The sequence below is a fragment of the Macrotis lagotis genome, chromosome X (genome assembly GCF_037893015.1).
Source record: "Macrotis lagotis isolate mMagLag1 chromosome X, bilby.v1.9.chrom.fasta, whole genome shotgun sequence".
Lineage (NCBI taxonomy): Eukaryota > Metazoa > Chordata > Mammalia > Peramelemorphia > Peramelidae > Macrotis > Macrotis lagotis.
Window position 1 is genome coordinate 250,304,215 of NC_133666.1, and position 26,287 is coordinate 250,330,501.

General features: G+C 36.9%; 2 protein-coding genes across 3 annotated transcripts in view; both read left to right on the forward strand.

The window, feature by feature from the left end:
* The window catches only part of TENT2 (terminal nucleotidyltransferase 2), a 78,676-nt gene extending 73,068 nt beyond the window's left edge, over positions 1 to 5,608 (forward strand). The window contains exons 14-15 of one of the 2 annotated variants that reach the window (XM_074204283.1): positions 3,865 to 3,944; positions 5,476 to 5,608. In XM_074204283.1, the coding sequence (XP_074060384.1) occupies positions 3,865 to 3,944; positions 5,476 to 5,544 (149 nt within the window). In that variant the 3' untranslated portion in view covers positions 5,545 to 5,608. Of the gene's footprint in view, positions 1 to 3,864; positions 3,945 to 5,475 lie in introns of those variants that run through there. The other variant, XR_012472046.1, reaches the window with a different exon arrangement.
* Positions 5,609 to 18,506: 12,898 nt separating this feature from the next.
* CMYA5 (cardiomyopathy associated 5) overlaps positions 18,507 to 26,287 on the forward strand; it is a 115,598-nt gene continuing 107,817 nt past the window's right edge. Inside the window, exon 1 of the mRNA XM_074206292.1 lies at positions 18,507 to 18,706. Within this exon, the coding sequence (XP_074062393.1) occupies positions 18,546 to 18,706 (161 nt within the window). The 5' untranslated portion in view covers positions 18,507 to 18,545. The remainder of the gene's footprint in view (positions 18,707 to 26,287) is intronic.

A 26,287-nucleotide genomic window follows, 5' to 3' on the forward strand; every position in this document is an offset into this window, starting at 1 on the left:
TTTTGAAGTATTGAGTCCTGATTCTCGTAAATTCATCAATCTCCCTGAGTTCTATTCTTTGTCTGAAGGATTTGTTTTCCTCAGAGAGCTTTCTTATCTCTTTTTCCATCTGGCCAATTCTGCTTTTTAAAGCATTCTTCTCAGTAACTTTTTTGAACTGTTTTATCCATTTGACCTAAGCTGGTTTTAGCATGCTATTTTCTTCAGCATTTTTTTTGGATTTCCTTGACTAAGCTTCTGACTTCATTTTCATGTTTTTCCTGCATCTCTCTCATTTCTTTTCCCAGTTTTTCTTCTATCTCCCTCATTTGATTTTTCTATCATAGCCTGAGCCCAATTTCTGTTTTTCTTGGAGTCTTTAGATGCAGGAGCTTGTGCTTCCTCATCTTCAGATCCTTCTTAGGATCATAGATAATGTATTTCTCAATGGTGTTCCTCTTTTTTCTCTGCTTGCTCATTTTCTCAGCCTTAGCCTGTTTTTGGGGGTGCTTCCTGAGCTTTTGGGACACTTCCAGAAGGGTCTCAGTGTGTGAGGCTCTGTCCTCCCTCCTGGTCTGTGAATGACCATATGTGCCCCCCCCCACCAGGGGTCTGAGGTGGAGGGGGCCCTGCTATTCTATGGGGGGGGGGGGGCTAGACTGCGATCAGGATCTGAATGTGGTCAGAGCCCCAGAGTCCTGTTCTAGGGGCAGAGGACAGAGCTCTGCAGTCTCTCTTCACTCCCCTCCCTCAGCTCAATGGGCTCATGCCCTGGGGGCTCCTGCTTACTGGCTCCACTGGCTTCTGTTTCCTGGATCTGGCCTGCCTTTGCCACATTGCTAGCTGTGTGCCCTGAGGACTAGGCTTCTCTGTGGCAGAGGTACCCTGCTGTGCCCCCGGTTGTGCCCAGTGCTCCCCGGGGTGTAGTTCAGGAAACTCCCCCGCTGCTGTGAGCTGTGGCCCCCAGTGCCCTGGAGCTGCCTCTGGGAGGCTAATGTTCTTTCATTCTGGCAGGCCACCCCTGACCCCAGGTAGCAGAGCCTTTCTGCTCTTTTCCAGGTTACCTTGAGTAGGAGAGCTGCCTCACTGGGTCCCTCTGTGGGTTCTGTCTCTTCAAAGTTTATAGAGTCCTTAGTTGAGAAGATTTATGAGAGAGTGCCTAAGAGATGTTCCTCCCTTGTGGCCATCTTGGCTCCGCCCCCAATTCAGTCATTGTTGAGGGAACTCCTTTTAACTTAATAAGCAGTCAAGCAAAAAAGTCCACATAGTGACCATATCTGAATATCATAAATCCTATAGAATCTTAATTTGTCATTGATTAGAACTCTTAAAATTTTCAAGATTATTTTTTCCTTTTGCTGTTCTTATATAATTTATTTTCCAGTTTGATAATTTCACTGTCATTTCCTAATGATTTGGATTCTCTGAAATTCTCTTCGTTTATTATGAAACAACAATGTATTTCATTATATAGAATTTGTTCAGACATTTTCTATTGGTCTAAGAGGTAAGGTAGGTTAGGCGCTTGAACCCTACTCCTTGCTTTTCTTCCTCTTCCATCCCTCAGATCCCTCCTTCAGTCTCAGGAAATTTGCTTGCTTGTAGTTGTTTTTCCTTCCCCTTTTAATTTTTTCCTCATCTCTTATTTTTCAGTTATTTTTGATATATTTCTATTCCAATTAAAATTTGTTCAACCCTTTTTTTCCATTTTACATGAAAAGTGAGATTTTTCTAATGCCTCTTTCCCTTTCTTTCATGCTTTTGTTGTATACCCTTCTCAGGCACCACCCCTGTTAAAAGAAATAGAAAGTTCTACTCTCTTCTTTCTATTCTATTTCCCACACAAGTGAATTTTCTTCCTTTTCTCTCTCCTCTTCAGTCCTGCAGAACTGAACCAGCCACCCCTGTAACCTCTGTTTTTATTTAATACTTTAATATCTTTTGAGGACATAAAGATTCTAAATTTGTTTTCTTTTAGGAAGTTAGCATTGCATCATTACATAGCTTTTTCCTGTTCGATCAGTTTGCCTTTCTATGTTTTGTATTTAAAATTCCTTCTTAATATTTTTTTCAAATCAGAAATATTTGAAAGTCATCTATTTTACTAAAGGTCCCTTTTTTCCCTTTGTAGGTTTATATGCTACTTCACAGATAATGTTGTTTTTGATTGTAAGCCTATATATTTCATTTGCTTTTTGGAATATTATACCCTGTTTTGTAGTAGAAACTGTGAGGTCTTATAATGATCCTAATAGTTCCTTGGTCTCTGAACACACAGTCTCTCTCTCTCTCTCTCTCTCTCTCTCTCTCTCTCTCTCTCTCTCTCTCTCTCATTAATAATTTATTTTGAGTTTTGCAATTTTTCCCCCCCAATCTTAATTCCCTCCCCCACCCCCCACAGAAGGCAATTTGTCAGTATTTACATTGTTTCCATGGTATATACATTGATTGAAATTGGGTGTGCTGAGAGAGAAATCATATCCTTAAGGAAGAAACATAAAGTATAAGAGATAGCAAGATCGGACAATAAGATAGCAGTTTTTTTTTTTCTTCTAAATTTAAGGTAATAGTTCTTGGTCTTTGTTCCAACTCCACAGTTCTTTATCTGGATGCAGATGGTATTTTCCATTGTAGAGAGCCCCAGATTGTACCTGATTGGACACTGATGGAATGAGCGAGTCTATTAAGGTTGATCATCATCCCCATGTTGCTGTTAGGGTGTACTGTATTTTTCTGGTTCTGCTCATCTCACTCAGCATCAGTTCTGAACTCTCTTTATAGCTATTTGTAGTCTTTTTTTTTTTTTGATGTTGAGAGCTCTGAATTTTAGCTATGATGTTGGTGAAATTTTTTTTTTTTTGAGATTCTTTTCATGAGTTGACAGTTGGAGTCTTCCTTTCTTTACTTTGCCCTGTGTATCTACTAGATCTCAAATGTTTTCATTTGTGATTTCTTGAAATGTAATATTTGGCCTTTTTTTCCCCTTTGGTTATGACCTTCATGAAGTTCAAAGATTCTTAAATTATCCCTTATTGGCCTATTTTCCAAGTCAGTTGTTTTTGATACCCAAAACCTTAAATTTTCTCCTGTTTTTTTCAGTCTTCTAATTTTGTTCTCATATAATCTTTTTTCCTTCCCTTTCTTTCTTTGAGCTTTTTATTTCTTTTTTAATTTTTTATATCGTTTCTTCTTTATCTTCATGTAATATTCTTTTTTTTTTTTTTTAGTTTTTGCAAGACAATGGGTTTAAGTGACTTGTCCAAGGTCACACAGTTAGGTAATCATTAAGTGTCTGGGGCTGGATTTGAACTTAGCTCCTCCTGACTCCAGGGCCAGTGCTCTAGCCACTGTGTCACCTAGCTCCCCTCTTCATGTAGTCTTTTTTTTTTTTTTTTTTTTTGCAAGGCAAATGGGGTTAAGTGGCTTGCCCAAGGCCACACAGCTAGGTAATTATTAAGTGTCTGAGACCGGATTTGAACCTAGGTACTCCTGACTCCAGGGCTGGTGCTTTATCCACTACGACACCTAGCTGCCCCTTTCATGTAGTCTTTATTGAAAATCATTTGTTCTTTTGAATCTCTGCTTAGGGTTCTTATGGGAGTTACTCTTTCAACCAGATTTTATTTCCTCATTTTTCTCTCTTCTCATTTACAAAGGTTTGCTCTTCCACACTCAGAACTTGAAATATCACATCAGTGATTATTTCTAATACTATCTTTACTTCGAACCTAAACTTGTGAATTCCTGACCTTGTGAATTCATCTCCTATTGGACTTTTGTACTTTTATTTTTTTTACACTGGTATCATTTACATAAAGATAGGAACAATAACATTTTATATGAACAGTTTTAATAAATTCTTACTGTGTGCATCTAACATTCCAGAACCATTTGATGGGACAAATACAGCCAGAGCTGTGCATGAAAAGCAGAAGTTTGACATGATCAAGGATGAATTTCTAAAGGTAAATCAGTGTTTCAGAGTTGAAGGCATTATTTTCTTAGGTTTTGGTGAGTTTTAGGGTCAGTGACCAAATAGTATTTGGAAGAGAAAATGTTATGGTACACTTCTTTTTAATAATCTCTTAAAGTAATGTGTACCCTGGGTTCTTATATAATAAAAGCATTTATTACCTGGAATTAAATAGACAAATCCAACATTTATTTGATGTGAGCATATATAAATAGAAATAGTAGTTTATGTTAGGAAAATATCCACTGCAGCCTCTTTCGAATACTTCCCATTGGTTTCTGGGAGTTTTACTTTTAGGTTCCTCTCTTCTAACTGATTATGTGTGAACCACTCTTAAGCAAGAAGAGAAGAAAAGCAGTCATCTTATACTTAACTCTGTTTTGCCTCATATTAATGTGCTCAATACAGTAAGTAGTTCTTTTTTCCAGAAGTCTTTCTCTTCTTTTTAATATCATAGTATAAAAATCTAGTGTGGTTTATTTGGAAAATTAAAAAAAAAATCAAACACTTAAAAGTTGCAGTTTCATTTAAATTCAACAAGCATTTGCTAAATTTATATTATGGGTTATATTATTGCCCCAGCAAAGAGTAAATTGGTTAAATTGATGGTCTTTTAGAGATTGTTAAAAGAAAAAGAACAATAACTCAAAAGTCCCATTGTGAGAATTGAAAACACTGCCTGAGATTTTGCTTTTCCTAATTTGCCAGTCAGAGAAAACTTAGACTGTAGTAGCAGCATTGTTTCAGATATAGTAGAAACAATTCTGGGTATAGAATCAAAAGTCTTTTGGTTATGGCTGTGTACCTTGTGAAATGTACAAATCATTTCACTTTTTTTGGCCTTGGATTCCCAATTTTAAAAACATTTTATCCTTTTATTTTTAAACTTTACTATTACTTTCCAGTAATATTCTTTCCTTTACTCAGGAACCTTCCTTTTTTAAAGTCCTAAATGACTCCTTCAGTAAGAATGCAGGAGACCCTGAGTGCTCAAAGGCTATCCTAACAGTGGGCAAACCCTCGAAATTTCTACCAAGTTAAAAAGACTTGAATACCAACTAAACTAGCTAATCTGGGAAAATTGGCCACTAAGTGAATGTAATAAATTTTTTCACACTTTCTGAAGACTGGCAATTGAGGCATAGGGTTTAAAGTAAACAAGTGCACTTAAAGCAACATTTAAGCATTTACTTATTAAGGTAAACTTATTAAACAAAGTTAATTGATTTTATCATGTATAGCTTTTTGCACAAATCATGCTGCTAATCATAAAATTCACTGATTAAACTCAGAACAAAATAGAAAGAACTTCAGCCTTTGCTATTAAATACTTGACCCCATATAAAAATTGTGAATCTTTTTGAATAGTGCTCTTAAGCTCTCAGTTGCATATAAATCAGGTGAGAAAATTTAAATCATGTTACCTATTTCTTTAAAAGTTCATGAATTATAATAAAAAACAAATGTGTTTTTTTAAGAATGCTTTCTCTCTCTCTCTCTCTCTCTCTCTCTCTCTCTCCCAGTCATGGCACAGATTGAAAAGCAAGAGAGACTTGAACAGTATACTACCTTTTAAGAGCTACTATGCATAATAGATATCTGGCTTCTAATTAATTTCTTATTACTTCTGATAAATAAAAATTATTAACACCTCAATGCATTTTGTTCCCTCCATTATGGCTTTATTTTAGTTAAATTTTTTTTTCAAATTTTGTTAAAAAATTTGTATAAAAGATTGCATATTTTATTATAGCATTTGCTACTATAAACCTTAGTTTAAAAATGCATTTCTAAAAAATGTACATACATTGTTGACTTACTATACAGGCTATTGTGCCATAAATTTCAGAATGAAAAATTAACTATATTTATGATTATGTCAGATCAATTAAAAGGACTTCAAAAGAATCAAAGTAATTATATCATATTTACACAGAAGACATTTGTTGAATTTTCGGGAAAGGAATGATCAATATGCTCAAAGTTTAACAATGTTCAGTTACTGTTTCATTATTCAGATCTACAGTAGCAAAATGAAAGTTGAAGCAAAAAAAAAAGTTGCCATAACTTTTTATTTAAATTTTTAGGTTAGATGGGGCATTAAGATTTGACCATAAAAGCATATGACAGAAACATTTGGGTTACGTTGGAATTCATTTTTCATGTTGAAACAATAATGCATTCTGCATCATAGTACTATGAACATTAATAACTCTTTGTTGTATTCAGGTTAGTGGATTCTTCTGAAGAATCTGCTCAAATTGTATAACATAATGGAATGTTTCCAGGTGTTTATAATAACTCAATACAATGAGCTCTTTTCCTCTACTTAGCATTTTTGAATTTTTATTTTCCCTGTGACATGAAACATGTAAAGATTATATCCTAGTTGTAGTATCAGAATTTTTCTGAATACTGTAATCTAAACTGGAATTTTTAGGCAGCGATCAAGCTACTATAAAATATTTTAAATGATCTGTCACCGAATTAATATATGTAAATGCATTATATTTGTAAAGAGTAGATCGGATACCTTTTTTTTTAAGTATTTCTTTTCCATATGAAGAAAGTAGTGATGACTGCTAAAAATAGCTGCTGAAATAAGCCCAAGGTATTGTTTTTTTTAATTTTATGTTTAATATTTGTACATTGGTAGGTTACTATAAATTTAAATATAGAAAGTAATAAAAATTTTTAACTTTTAAAAAAAGACTGTATGAAACTACCTGCTGTAGCACAGTTTGTGCCTGTAATATATTTGTTTTTACAGACCAATTCATATATCTAAACTACTGCTTTTCATTTATGTCAGGAAAGTGCACATTTTCATTTTTCTCTTATGTTTAATATTTTGTATGGTGTCATGTGGAATAAAGTTTATGTATGGAAAGTATTAGTTTTTCCTATGAATTTATGTTAATTTCATATCTCCTAGACAGTTCTTCTCATTAAATGGCCAGGACAGGGGTGGGGAAAGACACAGAAAATTTCATATATACATTTTCTCTCCAAAGCATTTATAATTGACTCAAGAAAACTAAAGGACTTTAAAGACCTACATGTAATGCTCTAAGGTTACACTCTGACTTATAAATAATCTTAGTTTTTTTCAGTTTATTTCAATTAATTTCCTAAGCAACTTCTAAATTCAGGGAGCTAATTTTGTGTTTCAACAATCTTATTAACCCTTTCAACATCATTCTTATTAGCTAAATTTAATCACATTATTAATATCTGACTGTATAACTCAGTATTTTAGGTATTAGTTTTTTTTTGCCACTTAAATGTAGGCCTGAAGATGAAAGTTAACTATAATACAAAGTATTTGTTTATCTGATACTCTTAGGAATTAATGTATTGTTTGCATAAATTCCTCACTTTGTTGAAACTTGACCTTTCAAATAGAAAAATTTAATCAAACCATTTTTAAAAGATTGACTTATTGATGCTTTTTTAAAGCATAGCCAGTTACCAGTATTGACTCTCCTCTTTTGTCTCAAACTTTCACTTATAACAAAGAAATAGTTAAGCAAATAAACCACCACACTGATTATAACAGCATACATCCCAGTCTGCTTTGTCCTCCATCAAAAAAGAGATGTTTCATCATCAGTCTTCTGGAAGCAACATTGGCTATTATATTGTTCATAGTACCAGTGCCTTTTTGTTTATTTTCTTTTACATTATTGTGATCTTTATGTAAATTGTTCTCACCGATGACTATGTCATTTACACACATCTTCCCCTCTCTGAATTTTTTATAATAATTATATTATTATATTAGAATTCTGGTTTGTCCCCCACCAAAATACCAGTTGTTATCTATAGGCCTTGTCTATCATTGACCTGGGAATCTCTGCCCAGTAAAGGGATCACTATATATCCCTTAATAACAGTATATGGTGTTACCAAACTATCTTACATGCTGTATTTAACATACAACATAAAATTTCTTTGTACCTTTTTACTAGCTTTTTCCAATTCATTGTATGCGTTTCCTCCTGGCCTTCTTGGAGTCTCCAGTTTCCTTCAAAGTTTGACTTAAACACTATAAAATATTTCCTGATTTCTCCCTCCCACATCCAGGATATAGTTCAAGATTGATCTTGGCAAGGAATGATTGACAAAAGCTTAAGGCACAATGGGTTGAATTGTTAAGGATAGTGTATAGAGTTGAACTGATTCACCAAAATACTACAGAAGGGAAGTGAGTAGAGAATGTGTAAAGTATAGGACAGAGCTGAGGAGAAGTTGCTCAAAGGGAGAACAAAGAACAGGGTTAGGGTTGTAAGGCATTGAGAAAGCTAGAATTATAAAAGACTGATGAGATAAAGGAATATCAGAGTGCATGAACATGGGGGCAGCACACATGAAGGAAAGCAAGTTCGAGGGTATGACCATCTCTACAGAACTAAGATTGGATAGAAGAATAGGGTTTTTTTTTGGGGGGGGGTATTTATTTATTTTAGCAAGGCAGTGGGGTTAAGTGGCTTGCCCAAGGCCACACAGCTAGGTAATTATTAAGTGTCTGAGGCCAGATTTGAACCCAGGTACTCCTGACTCCAGGGCTGGTGCTTTAATCCACTGCACCACCTAGCCGCCCGAAGAATAGGTTTTGAGAAACAGATTGAAGAACTGGAAAGTTAGGGTACTTTGAAGTGTTTATATATGCATTGAAATCCCTTTGTATGATGGAAAGATTTCAGGCAGAGAGAAAGACTGAACTGGGCACTGAATTGAGTGGGATATGGAGAATGTATTCTGGGATAGGGTAAATTTGGAATATAAATTTAAATTGAACCTTAGAGAAGAGAAGAGGTTACTGAGTGATAGTAGTGGAATGCTGAAAGTAGCAATCTGGGTGGGGAGAGTAGTATGTAGTTTTACAATGTGAGAAGTGAAAATGGTCCTTTTAGAAAGGGTAACAAGGGATACTTGTGCTTTTGTTTGCATTTACCCTCTTTATACTTTGGAACCTTTTTGATTTGGTTGATCATTTGCATATCTTCTGAAAGCTCTTCATTTCCTTTGCTCATATGCTATTTTCTGTCCAGTTACTGTACTGTATTCCGATAAATTCCTATCAATATAGGAAGGTCCTTCCCTTTTCTTAGTAGTTTACTTATGACATAATTTCATACTCATCATTCTGATTAATAATTTTGTAAGCCATTTATTATTATGCAGTAAAGTGCTGGTAAGATACACAGAACTTGTTTTCATATCATCAGGCTTTAGATATGATTGAATTTGCTTCTCCTGTCTTACTACTTTTCTGCCAGTTTCTTAGCACTTTTTTTTACTGCTGCTACTTCACTCTTGCACCTTTCTAACAAATATAGAATCTTTATTCAAGAATTTATTTTTCATCTGATGAGATAATGCATGTAAAATGATTTGAAAGATTTTTATCAATGTGAGTCACCATCCTAATTTTTGCTTTGGGTTTATTCCAATTTTTTTTTGACCAATCCCACTATTCTGAACACCTTCAAATTATCTTTATTCTTCCAAAAATATATAACCAGGAGCTGTAAATTTTTGTGTTGAAACTTGGATGACAGCTTGGTGTTTAAGGGCTAGATTTCTTAAGGACCATGCCTTAAATCCAAATCAATCTAGTTCTCATTGATTGGCCAACAGTAAATCCCAGTTCAAGTCCATCAGTCATTGTTTGGACGCTGGTGGCTAAGAGTAAACGTGGAACACAGAAACTTTGAGAGTCTTCCCCCTCTCAGATTGTTTTTTTTTTTTTTTGGACTGAATAAAAGTGGCCATTCATTGCCGCATTTCTTACCTATCTTTAATCATTGAATAGGTTTTAACATTAGTCAAACGAAATCCTATTAAAAATCTTAGCTAAAAAAAGCCAGGGTCTTCCAGTGCATTCAGGGCCATCTTCAGTCCTCCCATTTCATAACTGACCACTGAACCCAAATGGCTCTGGAGAAGAAAGTGAGATTGGTGACTTTGCAAGCCCTTTTTCACCTAAATCCAATTCACTTGAATGTCATGACATCACTTTTCCTGATGTCATTGTTCTCTTCATGAGTGGAAAACTACCCAGGAACTTAATGTATTACTTGATTTGTAGCCTAGCCAGGGTGCATATTGGTATCACTGCCCTCATTCTGTACACTATGCTTCAAAATAGTCTTTGGTCAGCTTTAGCCTCCTCCATAATTTGAGCTTATGTATTGCAAATAAGCTTATTTTCTAGACTAATGTTGCTTTCTACTGAGAGAAATTCCTTTCCATTTGGCAGGGAAAACATGTACCAAAAAATATGTTCTAACTTTATCAAAGTAAGTGAAGACTTATAGGCATGAGGTTTTTGAGTAATTGATATGCACTTTAGGTTGCTTTATTTTTAAAATCCCAACTTGATAAAGCAAACAACTCTTTCCCGCATGCCCATTTTTAAAATGAATGAAAAAAAAATTCATAAAGCACTTACTATATGCTGGAAACCAAATGCTGAAAATGCAAATTTAAAGAAGCAAAATAGTCCCTGCACTCAACTTCTTTCTGGAAAGAGGAGTAGACAACTTTGCCTTGAAATTACTTAGCATTAAAGTGTATATAATGACTTATGGAAGATCTTGTAAAATTATTCAAGGAATTTCACTATTTCATCTCCTGCAACAAAGCTGCAATTATCTTAGCAGACTCTTTGCTTAAGTTCATTATGATTACGTTAAGAAATGACCGGTTTCTTTTTTCATCAGAGCATCAAATGAAGCTAATCAGTTGCTTTTTGGTTGAATGTGAAATTCTTGAGAATTGTAGTAAACTAAATTAATAAATGTTTGTTGATTGGCTGACTTAATTGGAACACACAACTTATTCCTTTTTCCAGAAGGAGGATGGAGAATCTGATTTCTGATCCCAGCTGCTATGGAGAGCTCTTTGGGCCCAGATGGATATTTATCTGTTAAAATATTTATCTGTGAATTGAGGAAATAATTAGGAGGGGTTTTCCATGAGTTTGACCTTAAAAATAGTAATTAGATTAAATATATATTAACCCTCAGAGTTTGGCCTAGTAAGAGATGAACTTTAATTTGGCCTTAAGAAAAAGCAAAACAGAATTAGGTTAACATACATATTCATATTTCTCTAAGCTTGCTGATTATTCAGGCTTGCTTGCATCAGGGTTCTGGGTAGAAAAACAACCCTCCCAGGATAAAACTTTGGAAAAAACTTTTTTATAAATTTCACTATCAGAAGGCCAGATCTGAAAAGATACATCTGGCTTGTCCATCAAAGGAAGAGTGTGACCTTCAACTTGGGCTGGAGCTGGATATCAGATGTCTATTAGGAGTATGTCCTGGAGGACATGCCAGGAGAGATGGTTCCTCCAAAAGCCAGGGTCTTTGTCCTTATCAATTATACCAGGATCTTCACAAATTCAAAATGAATCTCTGCCCTTAAGGTTGTCAGTGCCCAGTGACCATTAGAGGTCAACATGGGGAAAAAACGTCTGTTTTAGGGGGGAAAAACCCCAATGAACAGTTGTTTTTAGTTACAGCTGTATCAGTATTTATTGTTTAATGGAATCTTTTGTGATCCCTTTTGGGATTTTCTTGGCACAGAAACTGAAATGGTTTGCTATTTCTTTCTCCAGCTTATTTTGTACATGAGAAAACTGAGGCAAAGAGGTTTAAGTGACTTACCCAGACATCACAAAGCTAGTATTTGAAACCAGATTTGAACTCAAGAAGATGAATCTTCCTGACTCTAGAGCCTGTAGGCTCTGTCAATTAATAGGGACATTGATAGGGATTTCTGCCTCTAAATTGATAAGCCAATGAGGTTCCTAAATCTTAAGGAGGTGCCTGCAACTTTCCCTCCAAGGATTCTTTATATTAATACAAATTCAGATTCTAGGGACGAGAAGAAATAAACATCCAGTCAGAAAATCCTAATAGGAGAAAATTCTGGGGGCTGCTAAGTGTAGTGGATAAAGCACTGGCCTTGGAGTCAGGAATACCTGGGTTCAAATCCGGTCTCAGACACTTCATGATTGCTTAGCTGTGTGGCCTTGGGCAAGCCACTCAACCCCGTTTGCCTTGCAAAAAAAAAATCTTAAAAAAAAAGAGAAAAATCTGACTATTTAATAAAGCTATATATCAATAAAGAAATGTATGTATATATATATGCATGCATGCACTTTTATTTTATCTTCCCCCATTAAATACAAAAACAAAGTTTCAACATTCACTTCTAAAACCTTGAATTCCAAATTCTCTGACTTCCTCCTACCCTCTCCCCATCATTGAGAAAGGACCCCTTATGGTTAAAAATATATAGTCATGAAAAACATTACCATAACTTAATAGTCATTGTAAAAATAAACTTAAGTCCTTTCCCCCAAAAAAAGAGAAATATCAAGAAAAATAAAGTGAGGGGGGGAAGCATGCTTCAACCTGTTTTCAGAAACCATCAGCTCTATCTTTGGGATGGATAGTATTCTTTATTGTAAATCCTTCAAAGTTCTCTTGGGTCACAGCATTGCCAAAAAGTAAGTCATTCACAACTGGTCATCCTGTAATATTGCTATTACTTTGTAAACAGTACATTTCACATTGCATCTGCTCATATAAGTTTTTTACTGAGAGTATCCAGTTCATCATTGCCCATAACAGTACTATTTCTCACCTAAGTCACATACTACAATTTGTTCAGCCATTCCTCAACTAGTGGGCATCCCCTTAGTCTACAGCTACCAGCCACCAAAAAAGAGTGGCTATAAATATCCCTATACACGAAGTTTCTTTTCTTCCTGCATTTCATCTCTTCTGGAATGTAAACCTAGCAGTGGCACTCCTAGGCCAAAGGCCTGATTTTACAGCCCTATGGACATAGTTCTGTATTGCTGTACAGAATTGTTGAATCATTTCACAACTCCAGTAGTGCCTCAGTGTCTCAATTTCCCTATGTCCTCTTCCAGCATTTGTCATTTTCTCCTTCTGTCCTGTTAACCAATTCACTTGGCACACTTCAAAATTGTTCCAATCTGCATTTTTCTTATCAGTTGTGATTAGAACATTTTAAAATAACTTAGGTAGATTTTTTTGATAACCTCTTCTAAAAACTTCATCTCTTATCACTTATTAATTGGAGAATGGAACCTATTTTTTATAAATTTGACTCAGTTCTCTCTGAGAAATGAGGTCTTTTTTTTAAGGTTTTTTGCAAGACAAATGGGGTTAAGTGGCTTGCCCAAGGCCACACAGCTAGGTAATTATCAAGTGTCTGAGGGCTGGTGCTTAATCCACTGTGCCACTTAGACACCCCTGAGAAATGAGGTCTTTATCAGAGAAACTTGTTTCAATATTTTTTCCTTCAGTTATTGCTAACTGTATTTCCCTCCATATTCCCCTCACCCCCATTTATTCTTTTCTCTCTCTCCTTTCACCCTATCTCTCCTCAAAAATGTTTTACATCTCACTATCCCTCCCACAATCTTCCTTTCTTTCTATCACCTCATGCACTTAGTTTTCTAAGCATGCTGTCAGTTCAATTATATTCCTCTGAGTGAAGTTCGGTGATATTTGTAGCTTGGAAATTCTTAGAAGCAAATATATCCTTATACGTATAGTAAAAAAGGCCAGAAAAATCACATTAGACACGGAAATGAATAGTTGATAGTCTTAGTTTTGCTGGCCCTACTACGCATGGATTCCAATTCCTTCAATTTTAGCCATTCATCATCATCATCATCATCATCATTACTCCTAAAATGTCATACCTGGAACAGAGTACATCACTCTAAATTTGATCTAACTATATCCAACAAGCATGGGACTGCTGTTGTGTCTTTAATGCTGGTCATCATACCTTCTGCCTAATGTTTCAGTATCTGTTTTAACTGTCACATGTTGTTGAGCTTGCATTCCATTAAAATCTGCGCATCTTTTTTATGTGAATTACTTAACCATGATTTTACTGTCTAGTAGTTAGAGAATTTACTTTGAAATTAGTCCTGTTTAAACAGGATACTCCTAAAAAACTTAGAAAGACTAGTGTGAAGGGATGCAAAGTGAAGAACATTGTGCACAGTAACAGCAATATTTTATGGTGATCCAACTGTGAATGAATTAACATTACAATAATCTAAGACAATTCCAAAGGACTTAAGATAAAAAATGCTATTCATCAAAGAACTTATAAGAGTCTGAATGCAGATTGAAGCATACTTTTCTTTAAACTTGCTTTTCCTTTTTTTTTCCACAACATGATGAATATGGAAATATATTTGCCTGACTGCATATGTAAAGCCTATATCAGATTACTTGCCTTCTCAATGAGGGGTGTAAAGGGAGGAAGGGAGAGAATTTGAAACTCAACATTTTAAAAATTGGATGTTAAAAATTGTTTTTATGTGATTGGAAAATATTAAATGATTGTAAAATGTAGGCATTTATAATATATCACCATTAAGTTTTATTGTATTAAAGTCATTTCAAACCAATCTACCTGATGAATATTGATGCAAAAATTTTAAATAGGACTTTAGCCAAAGAAATTACAGCAAGTTATCACTAGAATAATACACTATGATGAGAAAGGATTTATACCAAAGATGGTTCAATATTAGGAAAATAATCAGCATAATTGACCATATCAATAAAAAAAATTACAGCAGTCATATGATTATCTCACCAGATGCTGAAAAAGGATTTCACACAATACAGCACCCATTCCTATTAAAAAAACACTAGCGGGTATAGAAATAAATGGAACTTCCCTTAAAGTCATGTAAATTAAGTCCATTGTTTGAGCTTGTCCAGAGTTTGTATAGTCACTCTTTTAACTGACCAGATTTTTGTTATTAACTCCCTTAACCCTTTTTGTTTCAGGTCATTTGCACTTACACAAAGTGCTGAGGGGCTATCTTCCAAGTCTTGGTATCCTCAATGGGGAAAGGCAAAGGTGGGAGGATATTTTGGAGTTGTGGAATGGATAAATGGAAAAGGAAGGGTCCAGAAATACCATCTTTTTCAGCACTGTCTTAAGTTGGAGTCCTTATGGGGTGGGAGAAAGGAATTTTTTTTTTTTGATAAAAAGTATTTTTATTTTGACATCTGAATAAATGTTGACTCCTGAGGATGTGGCCTTTGGCATCTTTTCCAACATATTCATCATCTTGTTATACTATGCCTTTCTCAGAAAATTAAATGCCATCCAAAAAATTTCTGATACCCTTGTTTTTGACTGATGGCTTCTTGGATCAGGACAGCTGAGTTTGATACAAGTTCAGTATCTTGTCCTTTAAAAATTAACTCCTCTTGGGGACAGCTAAGTGGTACAGTGAATAGAGCCACTGGCATAGGAGCAGGAAGACCTGAACTCAAATCCAACCTCAGAGACAACACTCAGCTGTGTGACCTTGGGCAAGTCACTTAACCCCCATTGCTTTGCAAAAAAACAATAAAAAAAATTAATTCATCTTTTTGGACTTGAGAAACTGCACAAACAATGCCTGGTCTCATGCACACTCTTCATATATATTTTTCATCCAAGAAATTTCTGATTTCAATAAGTGGGCCATTCTTTTGAATAACAGTATTGATTGGGACGTGAGTATACATAGACCTCATTTTGCAACAAAAATCCAGTGTTATGCCTTTGGTCAGGTTTTGTACATGACCACAGATTGTGCATACAATTGCAAGTTCCTTTTGATTTCCCTTCCAATTGTTCATCTGGAACCTCTTTCTTTGTTCCAAGGAGACTGAGCTCCGCACTGATATGGTTGAAATCCTTGAGGAGGATTCCTCTGGGCCCCTTCACAATAACTGTCTGAACTTTTCTGGGCTCCAGTCTGGTTGTTTAGAGTAGTGTTCATTTGGATCATGAATAGGCCAAAGCAGGGGTGTATTTTGAAGTAGGAAGAACTGGAAAGATTTGCCTTTCCAAAGCAGGATATTTCTTCCTGTAATACAACTTGATTTGGCTTGGGAGTTCATGGAATTATCTAGAAAAGGCCTTCAAAGGCCATAAAATCTAGTTTCCTCATTTTTTAAAAGAGGAAAAAAGAAACAGATTAGATACTCTTCACAGGGTCAGACTAAGGCTTAGAAATTTTCACAATTCCAACTCTGTACAAATTACATGTCTTTCTCATGCCCCCAAGAGGGCAAGGTTTGTTTCATTTTCGTCTTAAAAATGTCTTAACAAAGCACCTTGCACTTTGTAGGCAATTAATATGTCTTTGTCGAGTGAATAGAATGCTGTAAGTGGGATTTTGTGATAGTAATTGAACTTTACCTTCTGGTCTGTGGTTTTATGATTATAAAGGATTGGGCTTAAGTTTGGCTAAAGGACTGTACATGCATCAAGTGTCTAATATTTGACCTGAGCATGTTGAAGGACCTAAGTTAGTGGTCACTGCTATTACATTGGTTTCTAAACATAACAGGTTGTGAGCCAGTAAATTCTGTTAGCAAAATAGATACTATAAGCACCACATTTTGATGCCTGTTTTAGCATATGAAATATGCTTTCTTGTTTTATAATCAGTTCTAACAAATTCTTCTGAAGAGAACCATGAATATGCCCTCTCTACCTTTGCATGATATAACAAAAAGAGGGAGGGGCTTAAGTCTCCCAGATCATTTTAGCTGTATTAAGCAGGGTTTTCTGAATTTCATATTTGAAGATGGCCATTTTGCAGCACCCCTATTTCTAAGAGCCAAGTATGGTCCAGCTTACTTCAAAGAAATAATTTGACTCTCAAAGGAAAGTCATCCTCTGATTTCTAAATAAAGTGAAAAATTCAAAGTAGTCAGTATGACAGAGAAGAGGATTGTAAAACCATGTATCCTCCAGATACAAACACAGCTTGGTTGGGGTGCAGGGGAAAGATCTGGACGGCTTGGGTAGCCTCGTTGCTAATTTGGAATTCCAGTGGTAGCCAAAAAACCCTCTAGGCCAGATTCTTACTTTTATTGATTTCAATGGGTCACTGAACTTAGGGGGGGAGGGAAGTATTTATTTCATTATGAATGATTTCCTTTATAATTCTATGTAGTTTGTTTTATACAATTAAAGATATTTTGAGAAGGGTCTGTAGGCTTCATCCAGTTACTAAAGGAGTCCATGAAATAAACAAAAAGGTTAAGAACCTCCTTCTTACTCTGTATCTTCCCCCAAGTATTTACAGCAATTTTTTTTGGTATAGTAGCAAAGAGTGGAAACAAAGTAGATACTCATCTGTTGGGAAATGTATAAATAAATTGTTTCTTAAATGCAATGGAATATTTCTGTGCTAGAATTATATTAGAGAAATGTAGAAAGACTTAAATTGATGCAGAGTGAAGTTAGGGAAGCCAAGAAAGCTATACATAAAATATATACAACAATGTATACAGAAAGAATAGCCAACATAAGGCAAGAGAAAGTAAATGTTGCAAAATTATAAAGAATAAGTATGGACCCAAAGAAGAGAAATGAGATACTTGCTTTTGCAGAGGTGATGTCAAAGGGTGGGGCACAATGTATCTATTTTTCATATTTTTTTGATACATTGATCGGTTTTGCTGCTTGTTCTCTTTCCTTTTTAAAAATATTCTTTGTTACTGAAACACTCTCCAACTCTAGAATGGGTGAAGGGGGGGGTGCATAGGAGAAAATGCAGGCAATGCAAAAGCAAAATGTATCAATAAAATTTTATTTTTAAAAGGAAACCTTGCTCTGAGTCGAGCTAATGTGGAAAATTTTCTGCTCAATCTTTTCTTCTGGATTATTAATAAAGCTAATAGGTGATTAGGGTTTTGAACCTGGAACCAGGAAGACTTGAATTCAAATCCAGCTTTAGACACAAGCTGTGTGACCTTAGGTAGGTCCTTTAAGTGTCTGCCTTAATTCCCCCATCTGTGAAATGGGGTAATAAAGGCGCCTACCTCAGGGTTGTTGTGAGCATAACATGAAATAATGTTAAACCCTATGCAAATTTGACTTAGGGGTTGATTCTTTGCCATCTGACCACATATGAGGTGGTGATTAGGTGTTGGGTTGGCACAAGGGGAAAACATCCAGTTCGAGTTGTGCACATACCCCACCCCCAAATCCTGGAAGCCCCGCAGCCCACTCTCCCTCTAGGACCTTTTCAAACAATCCCCGCACTGGGGAAGATGGATAGGGGCATCCATCCTCAGCGTTCAAAGAGGAGTTGCAAGGGGAAGAGCCGAACTCAGCGACCAGCCAGGGGTCTCCCGGCTCAGAGGAGAAGAGGTGGGGACGGTGGGGATGGCAGGGTGCCTGGCCTCCACCGGCTCTGAACTGGGCAAGGGACGGCATCGTCTGCTTCCTCATTAAACTCTGACCCCCCCCCCCAGCAGTTGGCGCCCCTTCAGCCCCGAGGCCCCCCGCGCCTGCCAGGGCTCTGCCTAAAATGGAGCTGGCAGCGCGGGGAGCGGGAGGAGGAGCCGCCGCCGGGTCCGGCTCTCGGGACGGCCGCTCGGGCGGCTTCTATTTAAAGTCTCCCCGTCCCCACCCGCCGAGCCTGGGAACCCGAGCCGGGGCGGCCGCAGGGCAGGAGGGCAGCGAGAGGGGCAACACCGAGGGAGCAGGGACGGCCCGAGCGATGGAGAGCGCCCAGCACCGCCCAGCCCCGACCCCGACCCCCGAGAGCTATGAGGGGGAGTCGGAGGGGGAAACGGAGCTGGAAACGGAGCTGGAGACCGAGGAGTCCGAAGGAGAGGAGGAAATCCCCGTAGAAACCGAGGAGGAGCTGGACAGCAGCAGGTGGTCTCCTCGCCCCCTCCTGCCTCCCCTGCTTTCTGCCTCTGCCCCTCCTCCTTTCTTCCCTTTCCTCTTTCTCTTTTTTCCCCTCCTTTCCTTCCCACTCAGCCTCTCTAACTTTTCTTCTTCCCTTTCTCTCTTCCCTCCTTCATGTGGGAGAGGGGTGGGATTCTTAATAAGAAATTCAGTCCTTTTTAATGGTAAATCCAAAAGCACACCAGAGGAGATACTTTGGGAAAAGAACTGGCTTCCAGTTCGCTTTTCTCCCCAAACTCTTGGCTGGAGCCGCCACCTGGGACAGCGTTTCCTATTTAAAGAGTTAGTAGCAGGTGCTGTTGCCTCGAGTGATGGACAACTCCGGCTGCTGAAAAGTCCCGGGCCCTTCCCCCGCCCCATTCCCTCTTTTCCTGGACTCTGGTGGCTCAATGATCTTGTTTACTGGGAGAATCCACTTGGGTGAAGGCTGGTTGCATGTCTCCTGCAATGTGCTGGTGCAATCAAAAGCTTAATGTGGCACAGGACAACAACCTTGAACTTTCCTTCTACCCTTGGAAGAACTAAGGGGCAATCAGTCTGCTTTTAATTCCATTTGAAAAGTTTTTGGTGACCAAGTTATAAGAGGCACTAATACTGTCCTATATTAGGTTAATGCTTTGCGTTATGATAATGCAAAGCCTTCAGTTTCTCTGGAAGAAGCTGCATTTGATTGATTAGAGAGCATTGTCCACAGTTCCATTTAACATAAATCATAAGGTTCACACTGAAAGAGACCTTAGAAACTATGCACTCCAATCCCATATTTTGTAGCTGAGGAACTGAGGCATCAAGAAATTGGCAAGGGTCCCCTGCAAGTGTTGAAGGGAGGATTTGAGTTGTCTTCCCACTTCACTTGTTTTATTCATCCCAAACACCAAAGCCACCCTTTATGTAAATGTGACAATCTGAGGCCATTTTTTTCTGCAACCTTTACTTCCTTTTTTTCCCTGAAAACAGCTGCTTACATTTATCTAACTTTTATTTATAAATTACCTCCTATCAATTCCCTGAAGTATTGTAAGTAAAACAGAAACATCCCTGTTTTACAAATGAAGAAAAAAATTCTGAGAGGTCTAGACTTGACTAATAAGTAGCAAAGTTGGGAAGGTAGCCTAGTGGTCTTCTGACTCCAAGCCCTTATTTCACTACACCTCTAGGTCACATGACAAGGACAAAGTCAGTGTTATCTGTATTTTTCCTTGTTTTTTCTATTTTTTAAAAATGCATTTTTTTGATATACCAGAGCTTAAGCACGTTGGCCTTGTATCTTTTTAGAGTTGAAGGAAATCTAAACACACACACACACACACACACACACACACACACACACACATCTATAGGTGATTTAGGTAGCCTGTATGTAGGACTGGCAATTTGGGAAATCAGGAAAGACTTCCTGAAGGAAGTGACATTTCAGCTGAACCTTGAAAGGAGCTATTGCCTCCAAGAGACCAAGGTAAGGAATATATTCAAGGTCTGGTGAACAGTCTGTGCAAAGACATAGAGGCTGGAGACAACTGTCAAAAAGGAGAAGAGGAGTAAAAAGCAGGTAAGTCACTGTCTGGAGGCTAGATTTGTGAAGGAGCATAATATGTAATCTGCCTGGAAAAATAGAGTAGACTCAGATTGTAAAGTTTAGACCCCAAATAGAGTAGTTTGTGTCTTGCCTTTAAAGCAATAGAAAGTTATTAAAACTTCTTGAGCAGTGGAGTAACACCATCAGACTCATACCCTAAGAATATCAATTTGGCAGCATCTTGATTTTGAGCATGATGGAACTCTTGATTAAAAAGTCTTTATGTGAATTATCATATTTGGTCTCTATAAAAGTCTTCCTAGAGTATGTGAACTTTGACAAGGACCTGGAAAAGTGGGTAGAATTTGAATTAGTTACAGTGGGGAGGGAGAACAAAGGCACTGAGATATAGCAATGATGGCAGAAGTCCTAGGCAAAATTATAAAATTTAGAGTGTCTTTAATTGCTTCCTACCTTCTAGTATATACTCTCCCTTTAGCAGTAACCACTTCCTTCTCCCCTCAGATTCTTTGGCAGTTTGTTTTCTTTTGGAAAAAATCAGCTTTGAAGAAAAGGTCTGAATTCAAACATTTATTAAGTTCCTACTATGTGCCAAGTAGTCCACTAGATGGAGATACAAAGATAAAAAGTGATTGATAACTTTTCCTCTTTTTTCATTGCCTCCTGTAAGCTATGTGACTTTGTATAAGTCACTTAACCAAGGAGCAATGAAAAGACCTAGATTTTGATTCAGACCTAGAATGGAATATTATCTCTAACACTCACTGTCTGTAGCCTTTTCATCATGTCACTTAATATCAAATGATCCCAGTTTCCTCATCTCTAAAATAATGAGGATTGAGCCTGTTGACTTCTAAGGTTGTCAACTCTGAATCAAAAGGAATCCAGGATTTCCATTTCCTCTTCGATGTAATTGGGGATTGGGTTAGGTGAGATGGGGACTTAGGGACAGTCAGGAAAATATAATAATAGTTGATAAAGATAGATTAAGTAGATGGATGTAGAGACCTATAAATATTAGCTACATAGATAAGAAGATATATTTATCTATAGATAGATAGATCTATCTATCATCTATATTTTACTGTAGAGCCAAGATGGTATAATGGATAGAAAGCTAACCTAAGAATTAAGAAGAGCTATGTTCAAGTCTTTTTGACCATGAACAAATCACTTAATCTCCTTTTGTTTCTACTTATTTTAAAATGATATTTTATTTTCCCCAAAAATTACATGGGAAAACAATTTTGACATTCATTTTTAAAAATTTTGAGTTCCAAATTTTCCCCTTCCTCCCCAAATAGTTATTTGACACAAGCTATACATAAGTGCAGTCTTGCAAAATTCATTTCCATATCAGTTGTGTTGTAAAAGAAGATATAGACCCAAAAGGAAGGAGGAACTACAAAAAAAAAATGCAATGCTTTGTTTTGCATTCTGACTTCATTAGTTCTTCCTCTGGAGGTGTATTGCATTTTTCATAAGTCCTTTGGAATTATCTTTGATTGCTCTATTACTGAGAAATAGCTGTCATTCACAGTTGATTATTATATACTATTGCTGATACTATATATAATGTTCTCCTGGTTCTGTTCAATTCACTTTGCATCAGTTCATGTAAGTCTTTCCAGGTTTTTCTGAAAACTGCTCATATTTCTTAGAACACCATGTTGTTCCATTACAATCATATACAACAATTTGTTCTTCCATTGCCTAATTGATGAGCATCTCTTTTCCCATCCTTGCCCACTTTAAAAATCTCTTTGGGATATAGATCTAGTATTGGTATTAAAGCTTCTGGAGCAGTAGAGTAACACGGTTAGACTTATACCTTAGGAATATCAATTTGGCAGCTTCTTGATTCTGAGAATGATGGAACTCTTGGATCAGAGGGTAGGCACCTTTTGATTGCCTTTTGGGCATAGTTCCAAAATTGTTCTCTGAAATGGTTGGATCAGTTTCAGAACTCCACTAAGAGTGCATTAGTGGGGGTGGCTAGGTGGTGCAGTGGATAGAGCACTGGCCCTGGAGTCAGGAGGACCTGAGTTCAAATCCAGCCTCAGACACTTAATAATTACCTAGCTGTGTGGCCTTGGGCAAGCCACTTAACCCCATTTGCCTTGCAAAAACCTAAAAAAAAAAAGAAAAAAGTGCATTAGTGCCCCTATTTCCCCACATTCCTTCCAACATTTATCATTTGTCTTTTCTGTCATATTAGCTAATCTGATAGGCATGAGATAGAATCTCAGAGATGATTTAATTTGCACTTTTCCAATCAAGAAGGAATCTCTTAACTAGAATAATTTAACCTGTTTAACCACATAAATTGCAGTGAAAGTGGTAATCTGCTTTGGTAGAGGGAGTTGCCCACAGAGATTTCCCTAGATTAATGAAATTACAAAACCAGTCCTTATCCCAATTCATATATTCACTGATATCATTGGCTCATCCATACCTGCTGATCCAAAGTAATGTTTGTCCAAGTCTTCCAGTAACTTAATCAAATAGAATTCATTCAAAATTATGGGTTAATTGCTTATGTAACTCTTGGTATTGAAAGGCTACCAATGGGCGGTCTATATTATCCATATGACCAGCCTATGTTCTTTATTGACCACACAGTCCTTTCATGACATCCTTACCCCAAGTTCCTCACAGTCTCTTATTTATTATATTTTACCATCTGCTTATTCCCATCTAACATGTGCCTCTCATTGTCTTCTGAGGGCTACTCATCCACAACTCCTATATAGAGCAGATTACAATTGGTGGAAGTTTTTTCATCACAACTGTAGCTAGATAAAAGTGTGATTAATGTCTATATTTTAAAGTTTTCTTTAATAATGACATAATAAATGACATTAACAATAGCAATGGTGATGGACTTGGTATAGGGGGTATCTGGTGAAGAATTTCTTCTTACCACTGGAGTTAAATTCCTACTCTACAATTTATACCATAGAGAGTTGCCTAGAATAGGAAAAGAAATGACTTGCCCAAGACCGTATCAAAGACAAAACTTGAATTTGGATCTTTTGGATGGGGAACTCTAAGGTGATTTTTTTTTATGCCTCATTGCCTCATAAATTCTGGCCAATTCCCAGCTTGCCCAAGAGAGAAAGAAGAGTTGCCAAAGGGACTCCTGACTATCTCTGACTCTGACTTCCAATTTTAGCCCTTAAGGTGCAAGGTAGCAGATAGAAGCAGGGAGGCGGAGTCCTCTCACCCTTTCCTTGCCTTCAGCTTTAGCATGCACTGCACTGGCCAGCGTTCAGACCAGAGCTGGGTTTTCAAAGCTGGTCAGGTCTTCGTGCTGCTGCTACTTCTGCAGTTGGGGGCGGGGGTGAAGGGAGGGAAAAGGAGGAGAATGGTCCCTTTTACCAGGCAGCAGCTCAGCATTCCAACCCTCCCCCCTCACCTCTTCTGAATTTCTAAGCAAGAGAGTCATAGGATAAAGCAACCAATGAAAAATATTAGCCTTGATTGGTTTCAAGTATAAATGAACTTGGGAACTATAGGATACTCTTGGGATCTTGAAGGCTTCGACTAAGATGATAATAATGGAAATGAATAGGAAAATAGTTTCTGTGGGGAGGGCAAGGAAATGATCTAGATTATTGGGTAAATTAACCTGAGAGCATGACTGAGTGGGCCATCTTAATGTTGGGGAGAGGTGGAGTAAGGGTGATATTTGTAGGGTGAAGGGGATGGTGGGAAGTCTATTTGGAAGGTAGAAGGAGGGAAATGAATCTCACCTTTCTGCAACATTTTATCAAGAGCTAACCCTACCTTGTGTATCCAATAGTACCAAAGTTGCCTTGAAGATTATATTTAATTCAATTAGGCAAAAATTTCTTGTCTGTTGTTCTTTCCTGGACTCTGTGGATGGTTAAAACAGAGAAAACAGAACAGGTTCTTCAGGCCCTCACATTGTTTGAATTCCCCAGAATGGTTTTTATTAATGCTCCATACCTTCTGGGACTAGATTTTGGTCCCAGGAAGATTGATTTAGGGTTTAGGATTCTATCTTTTAAGAATCTTCAAATTTATCTTTATTGACACTTATTTTACTTTTATTCATCATTGAGGAAAGGAGGCTTTTGGTCCCAATTCTTAATCTTAGTTACATTTAAAGGGGATTGAGAAGAATAGAAAGGGATTACAATTTTTTCCAGATTGATCAGTCTATTTCAGTATTCCTGAGAAAGAATATTCCTTTCACCAAAGGCTTATAGAAAAGTTTTAAAAAAAAAATTTCTTGTGTTAAAACCTCACGTGATATGCTCATATGTATGTTAGTATGTGTGCTTTGTATGGATGGATGAAGCACTGCCCTGGAATCAGAAGGATCTGAGTTCAAATCCAGACTCAAACACTTGATACTTACTACCTATGTGACCTTGGGCAAGTCACTTAACCCTAATTGCCTCACATTCAGGGCCATTTCCAGTTGTCCTGATTCATATCTGGCCACTGGACCCATATGGTTCTGGATCCAGGACGAGTGAGTCTTGGTGACTTAGCACAGCATTCCCTTACTCTAATCCAATTCACTCGCTTGTCATGATATCATCTCCCAACCTCTATGAATATACTACATTTTATGCAATTGAAATAAATTATTTTCAATTCTGTTGTTATTATTAATTTGGGATCCAGGTTTTTCCTCCTTTATTTCCACATTCAAGTTCTAGCCCCTGTAAAAGGTCACTTTCTAAAGGACCTGACTGATTGATGAGCCAGTCTTCACTTTCAAGTTCAGTCTCTTCAGTCTTGGGCAGGACCCACCCTACTAGAAGACCTAACTTCTGTTTAGAGTGTAAACAGAATCCAATCCAGGGTGACCCAGTCCATGAAAGAGAAAACCAACCAGAGTGGTCTGGGTGGAGATGAATTCTCCTGGTAGAATGTTGGAGGCAGCTGAATCTCATGATCGAATCCTGTTCTCTGCAGAAGCTGAAGACTTCTAGCCCAACCTCCTCATTAACTATCCACCAATCAGGGTTAATTTTCACTTTTCAAGGGCATTCCCTTTCAAGGATTATTTTAAACTTTCAGGTTCTCCGTGACTTTTGTCTTTGCTTACCAACAGAAACTACTGAAAAAAAATCATTTTTTTATTATTAGTTACCCAATTAAGAAGTTGATTATTAATTACTCAGAAACTCTATATCTTAGAGTTTTTATTCTTTACACAATTAGCATAATATCATTGCTTTAGATCTATAAAGAGCCTTATGGGTGGGCCATCTAATTTAATCTAACTCCTTACAGGTCCCTAAGTAACAGATCAAGGCTTGAACTCAGGATCTATGGCACAATGCATTTGTTTTTAATTTTTAAATTTAAGAAATAAAATGCCATATTTTAAATGTTAGGTGAGCTGATTAAGGAACATTGTGGGGAATTTTCCTTAAGCAATTATTTTAAAATGAAAACTAATCATGTGTCTTCTGAATTTGTATATTTGGGTTCTCTTGTTTAATTATTTCAGTCACATTCAACTCTTTGTAACCCCTTTGGGGATTTTCTTTGCAAATATACTGGAGTGGTTCATGGTTTTCTGTTCTGGCTCATTTTACTGATAAAGAAACGATGACAAACCAGAGTCACACATCTAGTGTCTTAAAATGAGATAAATCTAATATTTCTACTGCACAAAGCATTTGTTTTTGATTTTTAGATTTAAGAAATCAAATAGTTTTAAAATTATTTTAGGTGAGCTGATTAAAAACACTGATGAATTTCTCATGAAATTAATTCAAAATGAAAATTATTTATCTGTTTTGTACATCTGACTTTCCATATGTTGGATTCTCTTCAAATGAGGCAAATCTGCACACAGCATTCTATAAAATGATTAAACACATGAACATTTCCTTGCTTATTCAATGTTAAACTCCAGGAGGCCAAGTAATCCACATTCCAAAGGCTTTTAGTATTTAGAATTTGGTAGTGTGAAAAATAGAATGAATTAATCCTCCCACTTTATCTGATTAAGATACAGAACT